At 42.8% G+C, this 25,244-nt stretch overlaps 1 protein-coding gene across 8 annotated transcripts in view; it reads right to left on the bottom strand.

The window, feature by feature from the left end:
* SLC12A6 (solute carrier family 12 member 6) overlaps nt 1-23,970 on the bottom strand; it is a 43,113-nt gene extending 19,143 nt beyond the window's left edge. For 2 of the 8 annotated variants that reach the window (XM_053361448.1, XM_053361450.1), the window contains exons 1-2: nt 23,714-23,967; nt 21,713-22,894 (exon numbers count right to left, since the gene is read on the bottom strand). In XM_053361448.1, coding sequence (XP_053217423.1) covers nt 21,713-21,959 — 247 coding nt within the window. In that variant the 5' untranslated portion in view covers nt 21,960-22,894; nt 23,714-23,967. Of the gene's footprint in view, nt 1-19,736; nt 19,842-21,712; nt 22,895-23,556; nt 23,648-23,713 lie in introns of those variants that run through there. The other 6 variants (XM_053361449.1, XM_053361451.1, XM_053361444.1 and 3 more) reach the window with 5 other exon arrangements.
* Between the last annotated feature and the right edge of the window lie 1,274 nt (nt 23,971-25,244).

The following is a 25,244-nucleotide window of genomic DNA, read 5'->3' as shown; positions in this document are numbered from 1 at the left end:
TTCTGTTTTTTTCCATCTTGATAGCAGCACAATAATAAGCAAATCCTTTTGAGACTCTGGTATTTTGGAGGGTCAGAAAAAGGGTTTGAGCTTAGGATTGTCATGCTGAGGGCATGCGATTGCATTACTCAGCCTGGGAGGTCTAATGTTAAGAGGCTTGTTTCTGCCCTTCATATTCCATTCCAAGGTTAACCTTAGCCCCTAAAATAGCTATCCATAGTAGTTTTTAACTTCCAGGTTTCAAAAAGCCCTGCCCTTCAATTCTGACTCATTTTACCAAGAGGTGAAAGACACCATTAAAATGCTTTAAGGTGTGCCACAAAAACGGAGTTTCTCAAAGCAAGCTTTTGTGTGGAATGACAACCTTAATCTGTGCAAATGGCAAAAATTATGGATCCAAGGGCTGATAGTTATTCAGAACCACTACATCCAAAATAAAAAAGTGATTTGAAGAGTATACATTTTCTCCCTCTCTGTGCGCGTGGTGAAAGGAGGTCTTTATGATTCTTATTTTATTTAGAGGGACAGAACAATGTTATTTGCCCAAGGTCAAAGAGGTGCTCTCTCTGCCAGCTCAACATCAGTTTGACATAGAACACGTTTTCAAAATCCCAGTGAAAAGGCAAAGGATGTGGGCTCCCTCAAATATAGTAATTGTCAAGTTTGTGCGTGTTCAAGATACAGATGAGCTCTTGAGCAAATTCTGCCAAAAATCAATGGAAGCCCCACTGAAGAGGGAACAGAAGAATATATCTTTCTTTCTGGACTTTTCCAAGGATGTGATTTAAGCACGCTCTAAATTTGTTAACGCAAAAGCCCTTCCTAGGACAAAGAATGTGAAATACTACATTCAGTTCCCGGAAAAGTTTTGTATTTCATATTCAGGTCAAACTCACAAAGCTTTGAATTACTCCCTTAACTAACTAATAAGAGGATACACTGTTGAAGATATTGTTTTGCTAGTATGGGCATTCCGCCAGTAGATTGGAGTACAAACAGTCAGCAGTGAAAATCAACAAGAGAATGTTCTATATCAGGTATAGGCAAACTCGGCCCTCCAGATGTTTTGAGACTACAATTCCCATCATCCCTGACCACTAGTCCTGTTAGCTAGGGATGATGGGAGTTGTAGTCCCAAAACATCTGGAGGGCCGAGTTTGCCTATGCCTGTTCTGTATCTAGTTTATTGACTAGTGAAGCAGCAAAAGTCACCACCGCTTTTGAATAAAATATTAACAAGTCAGAGTCAAGCTGATAAGAAAGGAGGAGGAGGAGGAAACTGAGCTCAGCCCACTCCGGAAGTCAATCTTTTTCTTTTCCCATTTGGATTATTTTTTCTGTTTTTATTTTCAAAACTAGTTAAATTGGATAATCTGGTTTTTGTTTTCGTTATGTAACACTAATGTGGTAGGGAATTTTTCTCTGTCTCTCCTTATTTTTGTTCTCTTTTTTGTCTTCACTTTTTTATTCTTTCTTTTTTCTCTCTCCTTTCAACAACAATAATAATGAAATTGCTTGGTTATGGCTATTATTATGTATACAAAGCAAAATTATATAGAAAGATGTGTGTAAGGTATATTTGAGGTGTACGAATAGCAGGCCAAGTAGGAGGCTAAGTAGGCAGTGAAAACAGCACACCTAGGATGACTCTCTTGTGTCCGTTTAGCAGCTGCTACAACCTACTATGAGCTCTTGGAATAAGCTGGCATATAAAGAAAAGTCTCTTCCCCAATGTGAAGGACTGCCCACCTACACTTCCCTCCCTCCTGTGGAAATGCAGGATCAGGTCCTTGGTCAGCAGAGATTGCCGGTGGAGAACAGTTGGGAACTAAGCCAGATAGAACAGATGGGAAAGGTGCAGCTGTTGGCAGGATGGTTCAGAGTTCCCACTAGCTGTAGAGGAAAGGTGGGGGCAGATAGGGCCTGAATGGAGTTTCAATTTGACCTGAAGCCCAGAAGGTAGAAGGGGCTGGAAAGGAATTCAAGGCGCTGGCAGGCTAGAGGGTGAAGCGTAAGGCATCAGACTATGCCCCGCTGATTCTTCAACAAGGAACTGCTAAAGGGCGTTCACTGGGGGAACAGTGTGTGATGTTACACCCTGTCCCCAATAAAAAAAAAGTAAACTGAACAATCCCATGGTTGTAGCTATTTGTGCGCATGTAGACAGGGACTGAGCACACAGACACCATGCCTTTTGATGAGTGAGGCAGCATCAGAAAGATGAATAGGGTGGGCACCAAGAGTTTATTTAACCTAGGTTGCCAGATCACAGTCAGCTGTCTCAGACAGAACCTAAATCAAATCATCTGGGCCATTGTGCAGCACAAGAACCTTACCCACTGTCAGTACCAAGAGCAAAACCACAAAAGCACATGCCATTTCCAGGCCTCTCAAACACAGCAGCTGGTTTTGCAGACAGCAAAATGCACAGCCTTTCATTACCATAGTCATTGACAAAATTTGAATGATATTTTCATGAATAGGGCTGGTACCCAACTATGTAGCTGGCAGATCAGTAGCACTGGTACCACCTCTTGTTCACATGTCACTTTCCAATTGCAACTGTGTATAATTCAAGTACAGTACATTTGATCATACAGAGGAAAGATGAACACACAAAGAACGTTAAAGTAGGTTGCTGCCTATTGTCAATCCTGTAACTAAGAAATTCCTAACTGACAAATCTACTTGCCACTTTATTCCTTCCTAAGTAAGAATCTATGTTCTTAATTTTCCATCTTCTGCAGCCTGGAGTCCTGCTTCATTCTGGGTTCAGATCCCTACTTTATTAGTATAAGAAAAATCAACGGGTGGCATTAAGCAAGCTGTTTGTCCAAGTTTGTAAAATAATTAATATTTATTGAATTTATATACCGCCCTATACCCGCAGGTCTCAGGGTTCACAGGATAAAATCAGAATATAAAACCACAAAGTACATAATCAAAATAAAAACAACAACCCAATAAGCCCCAATAAATGGGAATAATAGTGAGTTACCTTTTTGGGTGATAGGGAGAAAGAAGAATGAGACAGACCACTTTACAGATCAATGTTAACCATTTCTAGACCAACAGCAATATTACGTGATAAATAAATGCTTGTTGTATTACTAACATCATCATATCTACTTCGTGTAAGATTCCTTTCATTCTTTTATTCATCCATTTTATATACCACCTTTTCTCCCAAGGATCGCAAAGTGGTGAACATAGTTATTTCCTTCCCATTTTATCTTCACAAAAAAACATGTGAGGAAGGTTAGGCTGAGAGACAACCAAAGGTAAGCTTCATGGATGAGTGGAGATTCGAACCTTAGTCTCCCAGGTCATTGTCCAACACTCTAACTACACTCTAACAGAAGTAAAAACCACAGCCAAAACCAGTGAGACTTTTACAAAGTGGTTTTAATCCACATAAAGTGGTTTTAATTCACAGAACAAATAAGAGACAAAGCTGTGAGAAAAAACTTTAGTTTAACAAATCAAAGGTCTTGCTGGTGCTGAGAGAAGGATAACACTTTGAAGATAAACTATTCAGCCCAATTCCCACCCGGCAAAAGCAAGGCCTTACTAATAATGAGATGGAGAAGATAATGGAAAAGAACAGATATACAACCATTCTTAAGCTGGGACCAATAAGCCCTTTCTTTATATCTCAAGACTCAAAGCAACAACAAAACATGTGGATCCTTATGTATCTAGAACAGCACCTTCTTCAGAGGGAGCTATCTGCAGGCTTGGCAGAACTCCAAGATTTGCAGAAATAAATAAAATGGAATGGGGGGACACACCCAAAATGGCTTAACAATGACATGCTCAGTTGTCACAGAATGCTGGCTGACTCTTGGAGGGGCAGGGATGGAAAACCACCAGTCAATAAGGGTAATAGAACAGAGTTATCTTGCCTGGAACCCCAAACAGAAGCACTCCACAATGCAAATGTGTGGTTGCAATTCTTACTCATACAGTTAAACAGGAATCACAAGAAAATTGATACTGGAAAGCAGAAAGACAGTGCAGCATAGAAAAGAGTGTAAAGACAGCAAGGTGCCTGGCAAACCTACTCTAGGAGAAACCTACTCTAGGAGAAAATGTTACACAGGTATTACCTGTTTGGAATGGATATTTGGCCACCAGCTACATGCAACATTTGTGAATGCTAGAATGAATGCAAGCCTAAAGAGATAAAGAAGGGGATATCCTGAAACTTTGCTCAGAAGGTGAGATGCAGAGCAGCTTTAAGGGTTTTTTATGGTACTAGAAAATGTTGTTGCCTAATTCAACGTTACTCTAACGTCTAGATGATATTCCTAAGATTGTTTGGGAATCAGAACCTATAGTTTTCCATTGTTCTAGACAGCTTTCCTATCCGAGAGCTGAAAATAGCACCTAGGAGGCCTGGCTCTTTGTTACTACTGCGTGGATCCCCATTTCCTTCCGAAAGTGGGACAGAGAGCTCAGACCTGGCGCCAAACCTCAATAGCCTCCTCTAACCATTTGATTATATTTCTGTTCCACATCAGTAATCAGCCCCCTGGCATTCAGTTATTGTTTGACTAAAGGTCAAACCAGAAAATTCTAACAAAGAGTCTACCATTGGATTATAGAAGGTCAGGTGGGAGGAATGTGAATTAAAGCAACAGAGACACTGGGAATGATACTGGTGATGAAGGGAAATCTGGCAATATCTAGAGCTGGAAACAAAACTAGAGGAGTCACAAAGGCCGCCTACTAGCAGACAAGAAAGGGAGAGTCTAGTAACATGGACTAAACATTACTTCTCCGTATCAAAGCTTCCCAAGTAAAAAGTTGGGGGGGGGGAGAAAGAAGAGGGAGAAATCTCAAAGAAAGAGATCCAAGCTAACTTGCTTACCTGACCCGGCAGTAGGTTTCCAGATCTGCCCTGTGCTGGCTCTTTTCTGCATGCCTTCCTGCACTTCCCCCTCATCATCATCTTCTACCTTTGTCACAGTGAACTGAGGCATGTTCAATGCAAAACTTTCTTCCCAGGCCAGAAACGGAAGAACTGAAAGCGTTGGTAGATCAGGTGACAGGCAACCCCTGAGGAATGGGAGGGATAGGGTGTGTGCTGGTTTGTGTGCGTGCTAGAAAGACACACCTCCATCAGTATGTGAGTGGATGTGTCCTGGTGTACGCATGCCAGAAAGCATATTTACCACACTGGTGCTAAGAGGATTATACCCTCCTCTACTGCTGCCTTCAGTTCAGTGAGATAGGAGACAGACAGCTCCAGAGCATTGATTTGCAGCTACCTTTAAGATAGGGCAATGAAGTAACAGCCACACAGAAACATTTCCATTGTGGGCTGGGGAGGAAATACAACATGCCTGCAGGCGTGAGAGCTGGTTGGCAACTCTACAAACACCACACACAGGGTACTAGGTAAGGATGAAGCTGGGAGGAGCTGTAAAGGTCATATAACAGAGGGCCAGGAACCAGCATGTACTTGAAGAATCCAACTATGAGTAATTATCAATTATAAAGCAAAGAATAGGAGTGACTTAGGTGTAGCCATACTAGTGGTGCCTGTGGGACAAGAAATGTACTCTACAAAACAAATTTAAGCACTTCAGCAAAGCAAGCCTACTCCCTACCAGAAGACTGTCTAATCTGGGCAAAATGCCTTCCCCCAAAGCCATAATGTGACTCACAGTGCATATGCCTGCATGACAATGGCAATTGAATGCAGAGGGGTCCCTAGTTGCTTTTAAATATTCCCAGAAGCATTGAGCAATTAGTACGGGGAGAAAATCCTCCCAGGTTATAGAAGAATTGTGGGCAGTAGAGAATCGGAGCCGGTGTTGTGATGTTCCTGGAACAGCATTTAGGTGGTTGAACCAAGAAAAAAATATCTGGGAGTTATAAATCCTGGGTAGAACCTCCAGTTCTCGGAAAAGAGTAGAAAAAGAAGAATAGAGGGGAGAGAAGAAGAGGAAGAAAGATAAGCGGTGTTTCTTTAACTTGGGTCTCCAGCTGTTGTTATACAATTCCCATCATCCCTAGCTAGCAGGACTAGTGGTCAGGGATGATGGGAGTTGTAGTCCAACAATAGCTGGAGACCTAAGTTTGAAAAACATGAAGATAATGGAATGGGTGGGTGAAACGTTAAGATATTTTTGCCTCTTCCCAGGTACAGTGGTACCTCGGGTTAAGAACTTAATTCCTTCCGGAGGTCCGTTCTTAACCTGAAACTGTTTTTAACCTGAGGTACCACTTTAGCTAATGGGGCCTCCCGCTGCTGCTGCACCGCCACCGCGCAATTTCTGTTCTCATCCTGAAGCAAAGTTCTTAACCCGAGGTGCTATTTCTGGATTAGCGGAGTCTGTAACCTGAAGCGTCTGCAACCCGAGGTACCACTGTATTTCAAGATACAAGTTTTCAGCAATTTTTTTTTTAATTCTTCTTTTCTGACTCCACACAACCACCTATCTGTGGTTCACAACCTGCTCTGTATAACTGATGTACATTTTAAGTCTACTGGACAGAGACTGCAATACTTTTATATCTTTATATATAGCCTTTAGCACTCTAAATCAGGGGTAGGCAACCTAAGGCTCGTGGGATGGATCCGGCCCAATCACCTTATCAATCCGGCCCACAGACGGTCCGGGAATCAGCATGTTTTTACATGAGTAGATTGTGTCCTTTGATTAAAAATGCATCTCTGGGTTATTTGTAGGGCATAGGAATTTGTTCATATTTTTTTTCAAAATATAGTCCGGCCCACCACATGGTCTGAGACTGTGTGGACCAGCCCAAGGCTGAAAAAATTTGCTGACCCCTGCTCTAAATACTCATTTAGTAAAAGTAGCCACACTCTAGTGGGCTAAAATAATTCAGGCAGGCAGCCAATCTAGAAAAGTCCAGTTGTTCCAGTTCTACTTTCAGAAATCTCACCCAAGCTATTTATACCTTCAAGATGCTGAGATTAGGACCAATGCCATAATCAGCTTAAAAGACAGCTAAACTGGGAATGTGAGGCCAGTACTGCAAACACTCAACCCAGCACAAGCTTGTCAGGATCAGTGAGACTGGAATCATCTCCATCACTCATGGCTTTCAGAATGGATTTAGAGAGAAATATTTCAAATTGAAAGATGCCACCCAGTGAGTGGGGGTCGGAGTGGGGAGCAGAGCACTGTCTTTGCCAGATGTCATTGGTCAGAAGTGTGGCGTGGTCACCTCCTTTGAGGTGACAGGGGTGAACACAATGAACCAGGTTTATTTATTAATATTTAAAAAAAAACTCAGAAAGAAAGAAAGAAAGAAACTCAAAGCAACTTAAAGGTAAAGGTACCCCTGCCCGTACGGGCCAGTCTTGCCAGACTCTAGGGTTGTGCACTCATCTCACTCTATAGGCTGGGAGCCAGCGCTGTCCGCAGACACTTCCGGGTCACGTGGCCAGCGTGACAAGCTGCATCTGGCGAGCCAGCGCAGCACACGAAACGCCGTTTACCTTCCCGCTGGTAAGCGGTCCCTACTTGCACCCGAAGGTGCTTTCGAACTGCTAGGTTGGCAGGCGCTGGGACCGAACGACGGGAGCGCACCCCGCCGCGGGGATTCGAACCGCCGACCATGCGATCGGCAAGTCCTAGGCACTGAGGTTTTACCCACAGCGCCACCCGCGTCCCTCCAAAGCAACTTACTACAGCATATATATACACACCATGAAATCAAATTAATTAAATGAATTAAGACAACCATCAGAAAACACCAGCATAGTGGCAACCCAAAATTTCCAAAAGCAACAAAAAGCAACTCATAACCCTCAAAAAAAAAAAGGAAACAAAAACAAACAAACAAACAAACAAACAAAAAGACCCAAAGTGAAGGCACAGAGAAAGTAGTTTTTTAGCTGAGGTCCTTTAAAAACACTCAGGTTTGAGCCAATGCCTAAAACCATAAGGTGTCAGGATTTGGCAAATCTCAACTGGGAGGGCATTCCACAAGGTGTGCCCTACTTTTTGTTGCCATCTGCCAGGCCTTGGGGAGTTGAGGAATACAGAGAAGGGCCTCGGATTATTAAAGGAGCATGCAGGGAGGAACACATGGAGGGTGGTGGTCCTAAAGGCTGAGTTAATGACTGCAACGATGAGCTTCATAATTCATTCCAGTAACCAGTATGTTAGAATGCAATTACTCAGGGCAAATCCCTTGCTACAAATTACTCTTAAAATCTAGCTTTTGCTTTAAGAAACGTAGTCTGTACCTGAAAAGGGAAGCTCTGTTTCTGCCTCAAGAGGCAAAGGAGCCTTCATTATGGAATTCAAGCTCTAGTACAGAAGTGACAGTTACTACAACGCTTTCTTGAAATCCATAAGGAAGGCTCCTTCTTTGCCTCTTGAAGCTGAAACCCAGCTTTCTTTCTCAGGTACAGGCTACAGTTTCCTGCTAATTCTACTAATTGCTGTCTCCTCCTCTGTAAATCTTTGCCATCCTGTCATCCCCCTATCACTTGTAAACTCCTTCTGGAAGTGTTAAGCCAGGAGATAATCAGCTAAAATGTTAATGAAAACCCCTCCTTCCTTCTTCCCTCAACTAGCCAAGATGTTTCAATGGCTTGAGGCAAAATATATGCTACTTGGCAGTGAGTCCTGGAAGATCCGCTTCCTTGTCTTGCAGGACTTTTCCCACCTGGTTTGGGTGGTTGGGGCCCTGACTGACTCCAACTACAAAGCTGAGGCTGCAAAACAGTCTCTTGGGCTGGAGTATTTTTTAGGGTGTTTTGTTTTGGGGGTAATGGTGCTGCTGTTATTGATATCATTTTTTGTATCTGTATCTTAGATATTATGGTTTAGGTGGGAATTGTTTAATTTGGTTGTGTACTTTTTGATATTTTATTTATTGTTTATGCCTACTTTTGTTACATTAGTAATTATGTGGTGTGTTTTTTCATGTTGCAAGCCACCTTGTACATGGTTCTAATAATGGAAAGGCAGCATACAAATAAAATGATGCATGCATGTATGTATGTATGTATGTATGTATGTACTGTATGTATTTTCAACTAGTCAGCCAGCTAGCCAGCTGGACAGCAGGCAGAATATGTATTTTAGAAACCAATTCTCAAAAATTTAGAACAAGCTCTTCCTGGCTGGCAGTATTTTTAAAAATACTTTGAATACCATCATATGCACCCATCAGGAAGACAGGATTTTACCCTGGCCTCCCTCCCATGTCCTAACCTGACAGTCTAAGCACACTATACCACACTGGCTCTCATGTGCTCACAGTCCATTTCATGTCTTTTCACTGGACTTCTCACCAGCGCCAAAGACTATTTCTCTACCCTTGCCTCAGCCGATTACTTTTTCTCTCTCCACTATTCCTATAGTCAAAAAGCTCACATTGCAAGCTGCTTTAACACCTTCAGAAGCCAACTCTTTGTCAAACCTTTTCCCTGTTCATTTATCAATATTCATTTATCAATATCACCAAATTGGATTCTTTCCTTTCCCCCTTCCTTCCTTCACTCACACACATGTGCACACCTGTAGTTTTTGTGTGTGTTTTTTGTAGGATGTCATGCTCTTAAAGCAGCTTTTAGAATCATTACTCTTTATTGTTTTCTGCATATTCTAGTTTCAGAGAAAATTCTGGCTGGTTTGTATCCATTTTCCTAAACAATTTCCCTTCATTCCAGCTATGGTATGTATTTCTATGCAATGTTTTATTTATGCTAAATCTTTAAAACTAGCCTATTGTTGGTAGGTTGCTTATGAAAGCATGTGCCAATACTTTTTAATAGGTATCCTAATTCACTTTTTAATATAATAAATTATTTGAATTTTATCTTTGCTGTCCTTTACTGCATTAACCCTCGGGAGCCAAATTCCAGAGCACAGCCAGGTTCAACGTCAAAAGGTGAGAAAACTAAGTGTTAAGGTTGCATGTGAGAACCGTAGACTTGCATGTACACTGCACACTTCAAAACATCCTTGTCACATGCCAGATGGAATCTAGTGTGCCTGCAAATAAGAATCCCCTCTGACGCTATGATGGTTACAATATCAGTGCCATGCATCTTCGACAGGTTTGAGTCCCACACATCCCTTCTTCTTATAAAATGTAAGCACTTGTTCAAGATCAAAACAGAGCTCATCAGAACTGGAGGAAAACTTCATCCTCAGAAAGCATAAAGGAGCCAGAAGTCCAGCTTGGAGACAAGAGCCCAAAATATTTCTCCAAAAGAATGTTCTTTATTCAGAACTCATAAAGTTGCTGTGATCCTTTGGCAAGGTATTCTAACGAACAATTTGCAAATCACTACATATACCCTCTGATTATAATCTGGCTGTATCTTCTTCTGCTATTTCAGTGCTGGCTGTTCCAGTTATTCCTCCATTGATCTTTACTTCAGCTCTATAAGCATGTGGGTCCAAGCTAATGCCCCGAAGTGGAACGAAAGGAGACTGAGGTCAGCATGTCACATGCTGAGGGGAGCTATACTATACAGGTCTGAGTAAGTTCTGCCACTGTATGGAGTTCAATGACCCTCTTAACTCTCAGGACTCAAGGAAGCAAGGGCCAGATCCTGCTCTTTATTATTTACAAATTAAATACAGAGTCACCACCTTGTTTTATGTCATTACCTCCAATTGCTCAAGAACCATGAGTTCAGCAAAAATTAAAACAGTGGGCTTCAAAAATAACAAAATGTTCTAATGTGCTGTTCTGTTTTAAAACTCCTAATTATGGTTCTTGTTTACTGTTTTGTAAACATTTGTCTTTATTGCTGCATCTGTTGAAATTGAAGTCCCCTGTGGCACAAATATATTTCCACTGTGCAGCAGGAATGCTGGTCTGCAAGTTTCTCTCCCGTTGCCTTCTGTATTTATATCTGTGTAACCATAAATAGTGTAAACCTTTGAGAAGAGACTCTGAAATGTTTGCTCACAATTAGTTATTTTACAACCACTTCTCACTTCTGGTTATTATGTTTAATGTGTCTCGTTTAATGTTCTTGTAACATCAAAACTGTATCAGCAAATACTGAATGCACTGTCATTAATTAATAGCCTATATGTTGGTGATACAACAGGCACCTATTTATGGTGAAGGTGTTCATTCATGTTGGCACTCCCAAGCACTGGATAGCTCTTTGTATGGTTTGTTGTTATTTTATTAACTTTATTTTGTAAACTGACTTGTTTTTACAATGAAAGGTAAATTATTTTAAATAAAATGCTTAAAATCTGGTCATGATGGTACTTTCCCATTTGCTAAGAACACTAACATACCTGGCAATAACTACCAGTAAGTCTTGATGATAAAAAACTTCTTTAAAACATCTGTCCCAGATCTTTCTTCTCCATATCTAAAATATTTTCTTACAATCCTACACGTTTGCCTACCCAGAAGGAAGCCCCATTGAGTTCAGTGAGACTTACTCCCAGGTAAGTGTGTATAGGACAGTACCTTTAAAGAAGTAGATGTGCTAAGTTGTTCCACAATCAGTTTTTTGCCTCAGTTTAGCAGAATATCAAACTATTTTTATCTTCTCTTGCATATCTTTCTTAATTACTATTTTCTTGATTTTCTTTTCTTCACCTGTGTATAGACTCAACAGCTCTGACACATCCCATCTCCTGACAACATTTAAAGTCCTGAAATGTAGCCATTAATTTTTCATTGATAATTTAGATATTGTATGTCATACACTCATCAGTGCATAGAGATATTTTCTATTATTTTCATTTATTAGATATGAATATAGCAGAACTTTAAAACCGGAATCTTCACAAAGGTTAAATACCAGCGATGAAAAAGGGTATTATTCTCTTAAGTTGAAAAGTTATTGATAGTTGTTCATTTACCTCTATTCCTGTCAAATGCGCACTGTACAACAGACCTATCCAAACATGTTACCGTTATAAAAATAGTTTATCAATTTGCAACATTTTATCAATACCTACTTTCTCCTTTGTCACAATTCTCCTTCGTTTCCCTGCTATCGGCACTCACATACATAAATACTGTATGAATGCCTCCCAAGTTACTTATCCACACACACAAAATTACTAAACTTGTCTAAATCTCTCTGAGTCTACAATTGTTAGGATTAATTTTATTATTAAACCACAACCAGAGTTCTCCATTCAGTTTGGACTGCTACAGTTGATGAAAAATGTTGGAAAGCTAGAAAGGCTAGATTAATATGAGGAAAGACTAGAGCAGTGATTCCCAACTAGGGGCCATATGGCCTTCTGGGGCCCCCCAGGATATACTAAGGGGGCCCCAGGTGAAAAGTGCGTAAATGAGGGGGCAAGAGGCTAGGAGGCCATAGAGGGAAGTGAGAAGTGAAGGGGGAAATCCTGATTGGCTGGCTACCTGCTTGGCCAGTCACAAGTGGGTAAGGGGCTAGCCCACCAGGGCCTAGCACTCCTTTTTGCCATGTGCATTTTCTTTGAGCTGTCCTGGTTTGTTTCCAGTGGGAGAGGGTGATCGCTGAGGCTCCCATTTTGATCAGTAGAGCCCATGATCCAGAACCCCCAGGTCAGGCAAGTGTGGTGGTGGGGTAGGAATGGGTAGGGCTGGACAAGCCAGAGCTGCTTGCTGCTGCCACTAGTGCTGGGCCCGTTGGGCAATCTACTCCAGCACCTAGTGGATCAGCACCTTTGGATGTTGCTGAGGGGCACAGGGCCCATCGGCATCATTGGCCTGGCTCTTCAAGGCACAGGGGGAAATCCACTTCAGCGCCTAGCCGAACGGGGTCGTTTGGTGCTGCTGACTTGCATCTAGTAAATAACGCAGCGTCTAGTTAGAAGATAGCCGCACTTCGTTCAGTGGGTCTTACTCCCAGGTATGGATATGTGGGGCTATAGTGTTTTATCTAGGCAGCCTAGGCTCCTCCAGATGACAAGATCTTTTTGCACCAGGTCAGTGAGGACCACTTGCTTTTTAAAATTCTCCCATACATACAGAACTCCCTGTGTGCCTTTTGGACTGTATCTGTACGTTTCCCTCTCTGTGCCAAGTAACTGGGGTCAAATAAGTGGTTTACTTTTTATAACATATGGAAAATGGATCTCCTTTGGGAGGTTCTGGGCTCTCCTTCCTTAGAGGTTTCTAAGCAGAGGTTGGATGGCCATCTGTCATGGATGCTTTAGCTGAGTTTCCTACATTGAAGGGGGTTGCACTAGAAAGATGACCCTTGGGGTCCCTTCCAGCTCCATGATTTTATGTTTTTCTGCTTCAACAATATTTCATTATGTTCCTAGAATTTTATGTAAATGTATTTGATATAAATTATAAAATTATAAATAAAGCATGTTCTATTTACAAATAAAACATTTAAATAGCTACCTTTCTACCAGTTGGACGTGGGGGGCAGGTTATGGGCATAGCCAGGATTTTTGTTGGGGGGGGGCAGAATCTCAGATTTGTATTAATTTGTACTTATTGGGGGCACAGGAAAGAAACAAGGTCGGAAGAGGGCCATGGTCAGAAAAAGGTTGGGAAACAATGGACTAGAGCTTTTCTATAAGTTTTGGCCACCGAAGAGATTAAGCAGGATGAAACGCTAAAAAGAAGAGATGCCCATTACAATTTCCTGAGTGTCTACTGAAGTCAGTCTTGTCTTTTGTCATTTTGCCTATTTACAGGAACACTCACACATCAACATGTTAACAAAATGGACACATTCAAGAGCACCTGCTGTGTGCTGGGCAGTGAAATCAGTCTGTGACACAAACAAGGGGGGGGGGGAATTCACTCACTCTACTGAACCATGACACTTGCATGACTGCTTCTCCATATACATTAGCAACATTTCCACTTGATCCACATCAGCCAATGTATAGCCCAGCCACCTAAACTACTGTACCAATTCACAAGCTATCATGTTATTTGTTTCATTTGTAACAATTAGCTCAGAGTGTTGTTTATCAGAAGAACCCTGTAAATTAGGTTAGGCTAACAGTTACTTCCAAAGGATGTCAAGCAGTGAGATTCACAGCCACTACATTGTTCATGTATTGTTTTCCATCCCCAGCCCATGCTATCCTAGAACTGCAGGTACATTTGTGATTCTAGTTAAGATACTAGAATTTTAGGCGTAGGCGTAGGGTCATTCTTCTGCTTGTAGAAAGCATTTGGATTTATGGCTGCCCATTTATTAATGATGAAACAACACTACTACTGTTCAGAATATTAAAAAGCTCTTTGTCTTATCTATTTAGTTCTCCAAGAGTCTTTACAGAAAGCATCAGACTACTACAAAGGGCCCTGTATTTACTGCTGATTGCAACAGGTGAGCTTTTTGTTCTTACTAACCCACGGGAATCCTAATGGCTCAACAAACTAGCTTCCTAAAGTAAATACACAGATGGCCACCAAATGTTTAAGTGTCCAGTTTCAGTTTTGTCCTTCCAACTTCCCACTCTGACTAAATCTGGCTAAATCCAGGAGCACAAAGACATAAGGCAAAGCCAGGACAGAACGTAATCTTGGTTCTTGGAGAAGTCCAGAGTAACTCATTTACTAATGACCTCCCTGAGCCTAAGTGCATCAGCACATCAGTTACATTAGAGCAGAGGCATCAAATGTAAAGCCCTTTAGGTCTCCAAATGCATTCCAACCAATTCAGTAATTTGGGGGACCAAAAAACCACAAATGGAGCTGGTACAAGGAAATCCAATTAATTGATTTCAGCTTGCTATTCTGAGGCAGGCAAAACAGAAAGACAAGATAGTAAGAAAAGGAGAAAGCTCAGGCAGGGGGGGGGGTCAAATGTAGCCCTCTAGGTCTCCTTATCTGACTGTGAGCACTTTCCTCAGGCCATGCCTCCTCCCCAAAGCACACCCCTCACAAGTTGTTCTCTGAGCCCTCCTCAGGTGCTTTCGCCTAGCTGCAATGAATCCTTCAACTTGATAATGTATCTTGCTTGCCTGGATGGAGAGATGTGTGCATGTGTTTAGGTGTGGAAGCTTCTGAATTTTGTGTGGCTGGAATGTGACCTACTATACAAAAGTCAACAATTGGTCTGCCTGCGTTTTATCCCTGTCTCCACCCACTACTACCTCTGGCCATATACACCATTGGTATGTGCCCCCCCCCTAAAATGGTTCTCCATGAGGGAATGTGGCACTTGGAATAAAAAGGATTTCCTGCCCCTAAGGTAGTATATTTTGACAGTGGATACCCTTTCAAAGCATTAAGCCTATACTACAGTTCAAAGGCAGTATTATGAAATTGAAAAAGATTCAGCTGTGAAGATGAAAGTAAGGGTCTACACAGTAGATTGTATGAGAAAAGGCTAAAAGGTACAGCTTAGGGAAGCAAAGTCTGTCTGTTGGGGAGGGGAGAAGGTATGCTGAATCCTCAAAACAAATATTTAATAAGTTCTCAGGGAAGGGATTCATTTTTCATTCAAAACATGGTGGGAAAAGACAAAAAGCCATAAAATATTCAAAGACAGATTTAAGTCTAACATTAAGAACAATTTCTTAACTATACCTGGATCCAAACACATGATACACACATGCCAAAAAGGTGAGGCGCTGTTCTTACTACTAGAGAGACAACCCTTAACTGAGCAGGTTCAAGTATAAAGAAAAGCAACCCTCCAAATTACACGTGTTTTCCCACCCACGCAATTCTCCCAGGAGCATCATCACTTCTTTGCATCCTATAGTTAGGAATCTTCAGCTGAGTGTGAGCTTTGTCTCTGCATACTCATCATCTAGCTTCAAGGAAAAGGATTTTGTAGGCCCTTCTTCCTTAGGTATATAGGACATCCACATACAGTCTATTGGACTTGTTTCAATTCCATAATTTTGCAACTAGTTCTTCTGTGAAAATCTAGATGACATCTAATGATAGACAATGTATGGGAAAGTGAAATTATGCTGCAACTTGCATACATTTACTCAACAGCACCATATACATATTTCACAAAACGCATCCATTCATCTAAGAAGTGTAAGATAGGTAAGAGAGAGAATAAAACAAACATAAACTTCTAAGGACATATTCTCCAAGTTACTACAGGCTGATGGGCTAACCTTTCATGTGCTTTGAATACTTCTTTATCCACAGCTCACAGGGATGTGGCATTCCCCTCACAAGAGGCAGCACCAAAGGGGCATGTGAACTCTCTGATCTAATGGTAGGGATTGGGGGCTAAAGTGCACATCTAAGAAACAACAGCTTTCTCCACTCTGGGGTTCTGCTGAGCATATGAAATGAAACAGGCGTAGGCAGCAGCAGCCAAAGAGCTTCTTGTTACAGGATCAAAGTGGGGGAGAAAACAAAAATGGGGGAGGAAAGGAGATTGTTATCTGGCATAAACAAAGAACAGAAGAAGTACGGACACCAGATGCTATTGTCTGGGAAATCTGTGTGGACATGATTAGGTCATAGACAAAATGGCATTTAACATGTGAGCTAGGCAAATAAGCAGAATTCCAGCTTTCAGATTTCATAAAGAAAGTTAGCACTTATCTGTTTGCACCTATCTGCCATGGAGACATATTACTGGAAATGGCACTCTCCATTCTTTCCCAAGATGTCCACTAAGATAAAATTAGTACTGCCTCTCTAGAAGCACAACAGGGTCCTCGGGGTATTCCAATATGACTTCCCTGAACACAAGCCATCTTGTGCAGAGAAAATGGGGAGTATTATGGACTGGAATACAAAAAATAGTGAGCAATGGTAGGCTAAGGTGTTTGCTCATGACAGAAAAATGCCCATAGAAATATCCAGTGCCGTACCTAAGTGCAAATTAAGAACAAAAGTAAACAAAGCAACCTTTACATACAAATTTAGAAACCTGCATCTGGAAACCTGTGGGTCTTTGTGTCCTGAAAACCAAGCTTTGCAACATCTGTGTGTGCATGTGCATACCTTCGCTACTTGAGTAAATATGCTTATAAAAGTTATTATATGTTAACCAAATTCTGCATATGTAAATAAGTCCCAAGAGTATATTGGGGGGTGTGTGGAGCTGACAAATGTAAATTAAGATGTACTGGGGCAGTGGCAGGGGGGGGGGGAGAGTAATACTCAACCAAGACTAAAGAATTTGTTTTCCCACCTACATAGAATATGGCTTTATTTTACACACATCCTTGACTTGAGGAGCCATCACCCTCATTGCCAACCTCTACAAATCACAAATATTCTCACAACAAGGACACAGCAGCAGAGAGCAGTTTCCCATTTGAAAACGACAGCCGGTATCTCTGAGGAGATAAACCAGCCTAGGCGGCAGGGACATGGAGTCCCTGAAGCACTGGCTGGCTGGCTATACAACTTATCTAGTCTGATACATGTGCATGTGGAGTTTGGGGGAGAGAAGGCTTTCTGGCTTCATTTACAACTTCAGAAGGGTTGGGTCTCCAATGATAGGGCATTTAACCAGAAGAGAAAAATGACAAAACAGCAGGCACTCTGTCCATTAGGGAAAAAATGCAGAGAGCAAAACATGTTTTTCGCAGGATGACCTACATTTACAGCGTGGGTCTGCATATAATGTCAACATGATCTGAAAGGAAGAGGGGGTAGGAGTATAAATGACTGCTGTAAACTGATGCCTAGGAAATCAAGTGTTTGGGTGGGGGAGGAAATAGTGATTGGCTGATGTAGTACCAGCAAATGATTCCTTAAACCTGAAGGGTTAGACTTTCTGAGACATTGACAATATACAGGGGAGAAAATGTGCACATTAATGTTCAGCTAAGATAGAACCAAAAGCTGGTCCACCAACTTTCACTTGTTAACACGCCTCAAAACTGTTTTCAGCCCTAACCCAAATGCATTTACCTGTGGAAAAAAATCCCAAAGATACTGCAATTATTGGAGGGCTGCAATAAACTGGAAAAGGTGCCCTCAGCGTTCTGACTTGCAATAGAAGGTGAGGTACACGTTTTCTAATAAATAAACAAAACCTTAAATGCTACCTTGTCCAATGCTTCAAATATAAGTCAGGACCATTTACAGGTCATGTCAATGCCCCTGCAACCTATGACACAGTGTTTTAACCCAATAAAGAAAGAAGAAGAACGAGCAAAAGAGTATAAGAGCATCAGGTAACTGAAATGAGCAAGTAATGGGATTTAAATTCATTTAATTGTCCTTAAAACACACCAGCAGACGCTGTGAGCCACCAAGCTGAACACAGCCCACCAGTTATGCATTGAGGGGGGTCATTAATCTCCTCTTTCTACTGCTAGGATTTCAAAAAGTGGGGAAGGAGATGCTGAGCATATGGCAGGCCACAATACACATCTAGTGAGCTGCATCCAGCTTGTTGGGTCACAAGCTGTGCAGGCCGAGCTTAGAGTCACAGCCTAAAACACCATCAGCTACGGAAGACCTACTAAAGCATGCACATGAACCTGCATACATGCACGTAGGTCCACAAACTAAGCTTCCAGACTTACAGTAATGCCCTACAACCGAAGGAGAGGTGAAGCAAAAGCCCACATACTATTTTGATATTATAATGTAAGCCAACCCTTAGATTTGATGAGAATGAGTCCAATTGTTTCCTGAGGTTATTTTAGATCAATTGCTTTTTTGCAGGTAAGATGTAAAAAAGCAAACTAGAAAACAAAGAATGATGCATAGAGATGAGGTATGGTATAGTGGCAGAAAAGGAGCGAAATTGGCAGGCATATACAAAGAACAAATTACAGGTTACGTTAATTACAAGGGTTGCCCTGAAGTGCAAGTTTTTTCTTTCACAAGCATGGTGGAGCCATCAATCAGCCTAGGATAATGGTTCCCAATTACCTGAGGACCCCGTTTTTCAAAACTCAAGCCATGGGCACCCTACTTTTGACAATGTTGTTATCTCTATGGTAGCAATGGACCCCTGGTTGGGTTATGTGGAGCACTGGCCTAGGACCATCTGGAGAGGCCTTAACCCACAGTGGTGGGCAAAAGGTAAAAGTAATTTATCTTCCCACATCAGGGCCCTAATCTGCTTGCATCTCCAATGGCTATTTGAGAAAGAAAAATCCTGCATTTAAGGCAAACTACTAATAATTTATATTAATTATATAATATAATTTAGCCCTAACTGCTAAGAAACAGAAACCAAAACCTGAAAGCAGTGATGCTCCCCTTGGGGGAATATCAGTTCTAATAATAGGCAAGGGTGTGACTAACCAAGTCAGGATGCTACTGTGGAGCCCAAAGTAAAAGTCCCATGGCTGAGACACTAATTCCCATATTTCCCTTCCCCTCAGAGACACATGATAAGATTAGGAACTGAAGGGATTCCAAGCCACATGACAGACTAGAATCCTCCTGAGCCTAGAAGTCATCAGCTCAAGAAGAGCCAATCTCACACCTATCTACAATGATTCTGGTAAAATCTACTGTAGTTCATGAAATATTTTGTTGTTGTTTAGTTGTTCAGTAGTGTCCGACTCTTCGTGACCCAATGGACCAGAGCACGGCAGGCACTCCTGTCCTCCACTGCCTCCCGCAGTTTGGTCAAACTCATGTTTGTAGCTTTGAGAACACTGTCCAACCATCTCGTCCTGTTACAGTAAATCTGTTGTCTTTAAGGGGCCATAATAACACCCTTCATTGTTTTATATCTCTGTCTGTCCACTTTGTGTTAAAGGCACAAGAGCACAATCAGTAAAACAAAAAAAAAGGTGGCCACTGGCAAGGCAATAGCACCAAAGACGCCACCAGATATTAAATATTCTTTAGTATTGACTCCTGTGAGTTAATTTTATAACCATTGATCTTATTACCATGCGTCAGCAGAGTCACAGATTCCCTTGGTTTTTGCCTACAGAAGCCAGATGCAAGGTAAGAGTGCGGGCTTTTTGCATATAAGACATGTACTGCATTCATTTCTGTAGAAAAGAAGGAAACAGCACAGAGGGTATTTGAATGGGAATTTGTTTTTGTTCTTTGAATAACAAGTACATCTATGGAAGAAGTGTGACTATGGTATGGAAGGATAGCTATGGGAAATAGTTCTCCCTAAGAAAGTAATCCTACACACAATAAGCTGGTGTAAAGTTAAGGCAGGATAAATTATGTGTTAAATAGTGTTTGATTACATCACCCTTTTGTCAGCTTAATTTATGCTGGGTAGCCAGGTCATGTAACTGAGCTGAACAGGTTTATGTTCCAGTCTAAGTGGCCCCTTACCCCCTAGACCTACCCCAGAATGCCTCATTTTTTTAAGGCTTATGCTGGCTTATGTTCCACTGGGCCTGGCTCGGCTGAAATGGGCCCTGACTGAGCTGGGATGGGAGATATGCCGGTGTACCTCTGGCTGAGCCAAGGATGGGGAGCAATGTCAGCATAGGCCAGCTGTCCTGGGAACCTCCTGACTCAACTAGAGATCCCCTGGATCCTAAATCTGCTCATTCCAGTAGATCTTGATATGATTGCTGCCTTAATCAAGAAAATAGGTGCAATAAACTAGGAGATTTAACTGGGTAGCTAAATATGGATAAATAGAGAGGAATCAAATTTACAGAAGCTTTCCTACCAAACTGCCCCAAGGTCATTCTTGCTAATCACAGCTGAGCAGGCAAATTGATATTTACAGGTCTCCCTCCACCTATGGTACATTTTACTGTATGTATATCGTTTTCAAAACTTTCCCATCCAAATTTACATCAACGGCAAACAACTTTATTATTTCACAATCTAGTGAAGCATTTCTTCATTCTCAACTTCAATTTTTTTGGGGGTGGGGCCAGGATCATGCTACTGTCTCACAACCAACACAATCCAGAATAAGGTAGTGTGTGTGTGTGTGTGTGTGTGTGTGTGGTGTGTAAATGAACAGAGTGTCCTATCAACGCCCTTTTATGTGCACGTATCTCAAAAACTTTTTTTAAAAAGTGTCTCTGAAATATCTATCACAAGATTAGTAAATCTTACAGATCAGAATCTGGCTGAATCTACAAAGACTGTTGATAGTTCAATGTTGCTATTCATAAACTCCACAGTAGAAGATGTGACTAAGTCAGTGGTGATAGAGCAAAGACCAGTCTGACCTCAGACATATTCTGTTGTTTTAAAATGCATGAGACAGGGAAATCAACAAGATTAGGGGAACTGAAATTCTCCAGAGTCATTTCCCATGAGTCTTGCTCAGCAATTCCTGGCACAAAAAAACAACAACAACAAAACTGAAGAACAGATAATCTGAAAAGCTGGACAAATCAGAAGCACAGATACCCTCAGAAAGAAACTATGGCCTGGGGGGGAGGGAATTACTTTGCATGTTCCCCATTTTAGAAAATAGGAAGCCAAGAGCTGTTCCCAGCAAGAGGGATGAGGAAATTTTGGTAGTGAACTATTCTGTCTGCAATACAGCCAAGCCCTTGACATAAAAGAAGGGGCCACATTAAGGTTATGTATTTTGGAGAGGTGAATTAAAAAAATCCACTCATGTCTGAAAACACCATCTGCTAGAATACAGTTGATTCAAAACACATGCATGAATTGTCAGACCCACAGGAGATCCCCTTCCACCTTCACTCCCACCTTGCATAACCCAAATCACAGAAGATAGCCTTTTATATCTGCAGCAGAGCCAAGCTTTGAGCAGTCCTTTCTGGAACTTCTAAGCTGTAAACTCTATTTAAGCTTTGTGCACCTCCATCAAGTCCCCAAGGTGGTAATAGGTAGCATTCTCCATTAACAAGGTTGCCTCTACCATTCAGATGTCCCTCTCCCACCCAATATGCCAAAGACAACCTACCTTCAGCCGCATCTGTGCGGGGATTGGTAGTCTTGTCAGTGGCCGGCTCAGCTGCTTCAGTGGCCAGTGAACTGGTTGCTCTAGAGAAGTCACTGGCACCCTCGCTGCGGGTTGTTTCAGGGACACTTTCTCTGGAGCTGAAGCGGACGCGGGAGCTGGAGCGGGAGCTGAGGTCTGGGCTGGTATCTGACAGGCCTGGGATATCATCTATTTTAGTGGGAGTGACCATGAACCGGACAGAAGCCATCTTGACAGCAGGAATGGAAGGGGGGAAATAATTACTTCCTTGGTGACTTTAATCAAGAGTTGCCTGGAGTGCTAAGCAGGAAGAGGAAGAAGACCACTCAAAAGAGCATACACCAACAGTGTTACCAAGTGCTCTCTCAAGAGAAAGATTCATGTCTCGCATTTATTCACAAACGGTCAGACACAACTTTGCATCTAGATATCAATGATTATCAGATGTATTTTCCACAAGCAGAGCTGAAGACTTAGTGAAGATGCTACCTAAGATTTTGTCAAGACAACAATTTTCATGAGTGATTAGTCTGAAGATTCCCATTTATCAGGCAAGTAAGGCAGTTTCCTGTTCAGAGGGAGCCTATGGATCTAAAGGAAAGTGACTGTAATCTTTGTCTACCAATTGGTCGCACTGCAAACTCCTGCCATTAACGTGAGTTGTAACAGACCGTCTCACAGATCCTGGTTAAGTTTTGTTTATGAGGCAAATATCTTTTGGCACAGCAAAATGCATAGAGGTAATTTCTTCCCGCCTGGGAAAATCTCAGTGCAAAGATCTGCAAAGCACACAAAAAGGCTAGAGGGTTCCTTGTGAAAGTTCAATAATAATCCACTTGTTTTCCAGTGTGACATGCAAGGAAAGAGGGTTTTCTTCATTGCTAATATCCCTTAGAATTCCGGCTTGGAAACAATTATTAAAGAACCTTCATATCTCAGTCCAAGGAGAAGAAATGTCCCAGTGCAAGAACTTTGAAAACAAAAACAAACAGAAAGTGCTGTTATGATGTTGTCCCTTGTAAAAACAACGCACAATTACTTCACAGGCTTCTGGTGGCTTTTCAAAGGTCCTGGTATGAGAAGATAACCCCTGGATGGGGCCTAGTACAAGGGTTTGCAGCTCCCCAACAGCGTGAAAAAGAACATTATGTTTCTTAGGTGGTCCTGGAGAAACAAGAGTGAATATAGATGTAACTCTAGTGTGTTACACAAAATTGAAACTGCAGGGATGAGTCATTTCCACACAGGGGCCCCGTGGTGTGTATTGCGCCAATCCCCCAAAGCTCCCACACTTGGGCACACACATGTTATCCCATAAGGGCTCAGGGGCAGGTTCAAGACAGTGAGAGCAAGACTGTTCCCGGAGAGCCAAGTTTGGAAGCATGCATGCGCCACCCATTGTAACTCCAGAGGCAAGAGGAAATGTCAATTTGGCAGGGCCCTCAAGAGCGCAAAGGGGTGCACATCTCCTGAGAGGGGAAAGGGGGGGTGCTCTGCGAACCAACCGAAGAGGCAAGTGCATCAGAGAAGGCACCCAAGGACTGCAAGCAAGAGGGTGGTGCGAGGCTGAGCAATGCCAAGGGCAGAGAGGCAAACGGTGCGAGTGGCAGCATGCAAAGACCTCTCCAGCTTGCGCCAGGTGTGCAGGGCAAGGGTAGGTGGGGCGAGGAAGCTCTCCCTCACCCTAGCAAGCAAGCCTGCCCCACATAAATTATTAGGCCCCCACCCCCAAAAAAGCTGAAGTGTGAGCCACTGTGAGGAGGTACAATAACTCTTGGAAAAGATGGGGAGGGAAAGGAGGTGCAGAAGAGGTGTGCGCTCCACACCTGCCCCGGTCACTGTGCAGAAATTGGGGAGGGGGTGATGTTTAAACTGCGCGTGCGCAGCCCTGTCTCTTTCGCCACCGCCACCACTAGCCCCTGGGTCGATGGGAGCCCCCCGAGAAAGTAAGAAGCGGCAGTTAAGGGACCGTTAATTGTTTACCTCAGGCGCGCGCTCCGCTGCTGCTGCTGCTGCTCTCGGAACGTTCAGAAGGGTCCCTCGCGTCGCGCGCGCGCGCGTGCTTGCGTGCGCTGTCGCCTCAGCCGCCGCTGTTATGATCGCCGCTGCGGTGGCGCCGGCGGCAGCTTGCAGGCAGCTCTAGCTCCTGCCCGCGCGCGCAGCTCCACTGCCGCTATTTCAGATGCCGGCTCGGAGGAGGAGGCGGGCAGCGGGCGGGCGGGGGCGGGGAGGTGGGGTTGGCGAAGCGTGTAACTCTCCTCGCTTGTCCTCATCCTCCCCGGTGCCCCTCCTCCTCGTCCGTGCAGTTGATTTTCCGCGCGTGCGCAGGAGCGAGCAGCGGCTGCTGTTGCTGGGCTTTCATCTTCTCCTCAGAAGAACCGGGGGCGGGAGGGAGGCGGGGAGAGAGACTAATAAAAATTATGACCAAAAAAAATATAATTGTTTGTATGGTTGGCCCTGTGCAGTGTGGCTTCAGGGCAAGACTGCGCCTTTATACACACACACACACACACCCCAACACTATATATATATACACACACACACACACACAGTGGTACCTCGGGTTACAGACGCTTCAGGTTACAGACTCCACTAACCCAGAAATAGTACCTCGGGTTAAGAACTTTGCTTCAGGATGAGAACAGACATTGTGCAGCAGAGGCGCGGCGGCAGCAGGAGGCCTCATTAGCTAAAGTGGTGCTTCAGGTTAAGAACAGTTTCAGGTCAAGAACGGACCTCCATAATTAAGTTCTTAACCTGAGGTACCACTGTATCTCCACATGTGAAATATAAGGCTTGTGGCACCTTTAGAAGCAAGTGGTGTATTTTATTTGTGCCATAAGCTTTCATGGACTGCTGCAGTTGTGTGAATTTGAGGAAGTGGGCTGCACACCACAAAAGCTTTAGGCTGTAAAATATTCTTTTTTGCTGTCGTTATGATGCCACAAGGCACTTTCCAGTTTTCATTTAGTTAATATTTATTGCACCTTCTTTTTCCTCTCCCAAGGATCTCCAGGCAGTGTACCTGGTTCTTCCCTCCCACCTCATGTAATCCCAAACAACCCTGTGAGGATAGATTGCTACTGCAAAAACAGTTGATGGTTGGCTTGTTTTTTGCTTAGTACAGCTACCCATGCTGGAAAATGTAAAATATGAGCGCCAGTACCCATAAAACTGATAATCTGCATTGTCCTATTGCCTTGTCAGAAGTTCAACCATATCCCGTTGTTGGCCTGTATAGGATTTCGTTGCTATATTGAAAGTATAAGTGGGGAGAGGGAGGGCAATATTTCATAGGAGGGATATGAGAAGCTGGCAGGGGAGAAAATTAAGCATGGCCACCAACCTGGATGGCTTTAAAAGTGGTTTAGCCATCAAGGTTAGCTAGCAGTTAGGGATATGTTCTGCTTTCATTGCCAGAGGCAGTTTCCCTCTGAATGCTACTTGATGGGAAATGAAGAAGAAGAAGAAGAAGAAGAAGAAGAAGAAGAAGAAGAAGAAGGGTGTGGCGTGC

The sequence above is a fragment of the Podarcis raffonei genome, chromosome 13, assembly GCF_027172205.1.
Source record: "Podarcis raffonei isolate rPodRaf1 chromosome 13, rPodRaf1.pri, whole genome shotgun sequence".
Classification (NCBI taxonomy): Eukaryota; Metazoa; Chordata; class Lepidosauria; order Squamata; family Lacertidae; genus Podarcis; species Podarcis raffonei.
This window is presented reverse-complemented; position numbering and strand designations above follow the sequence as displayed.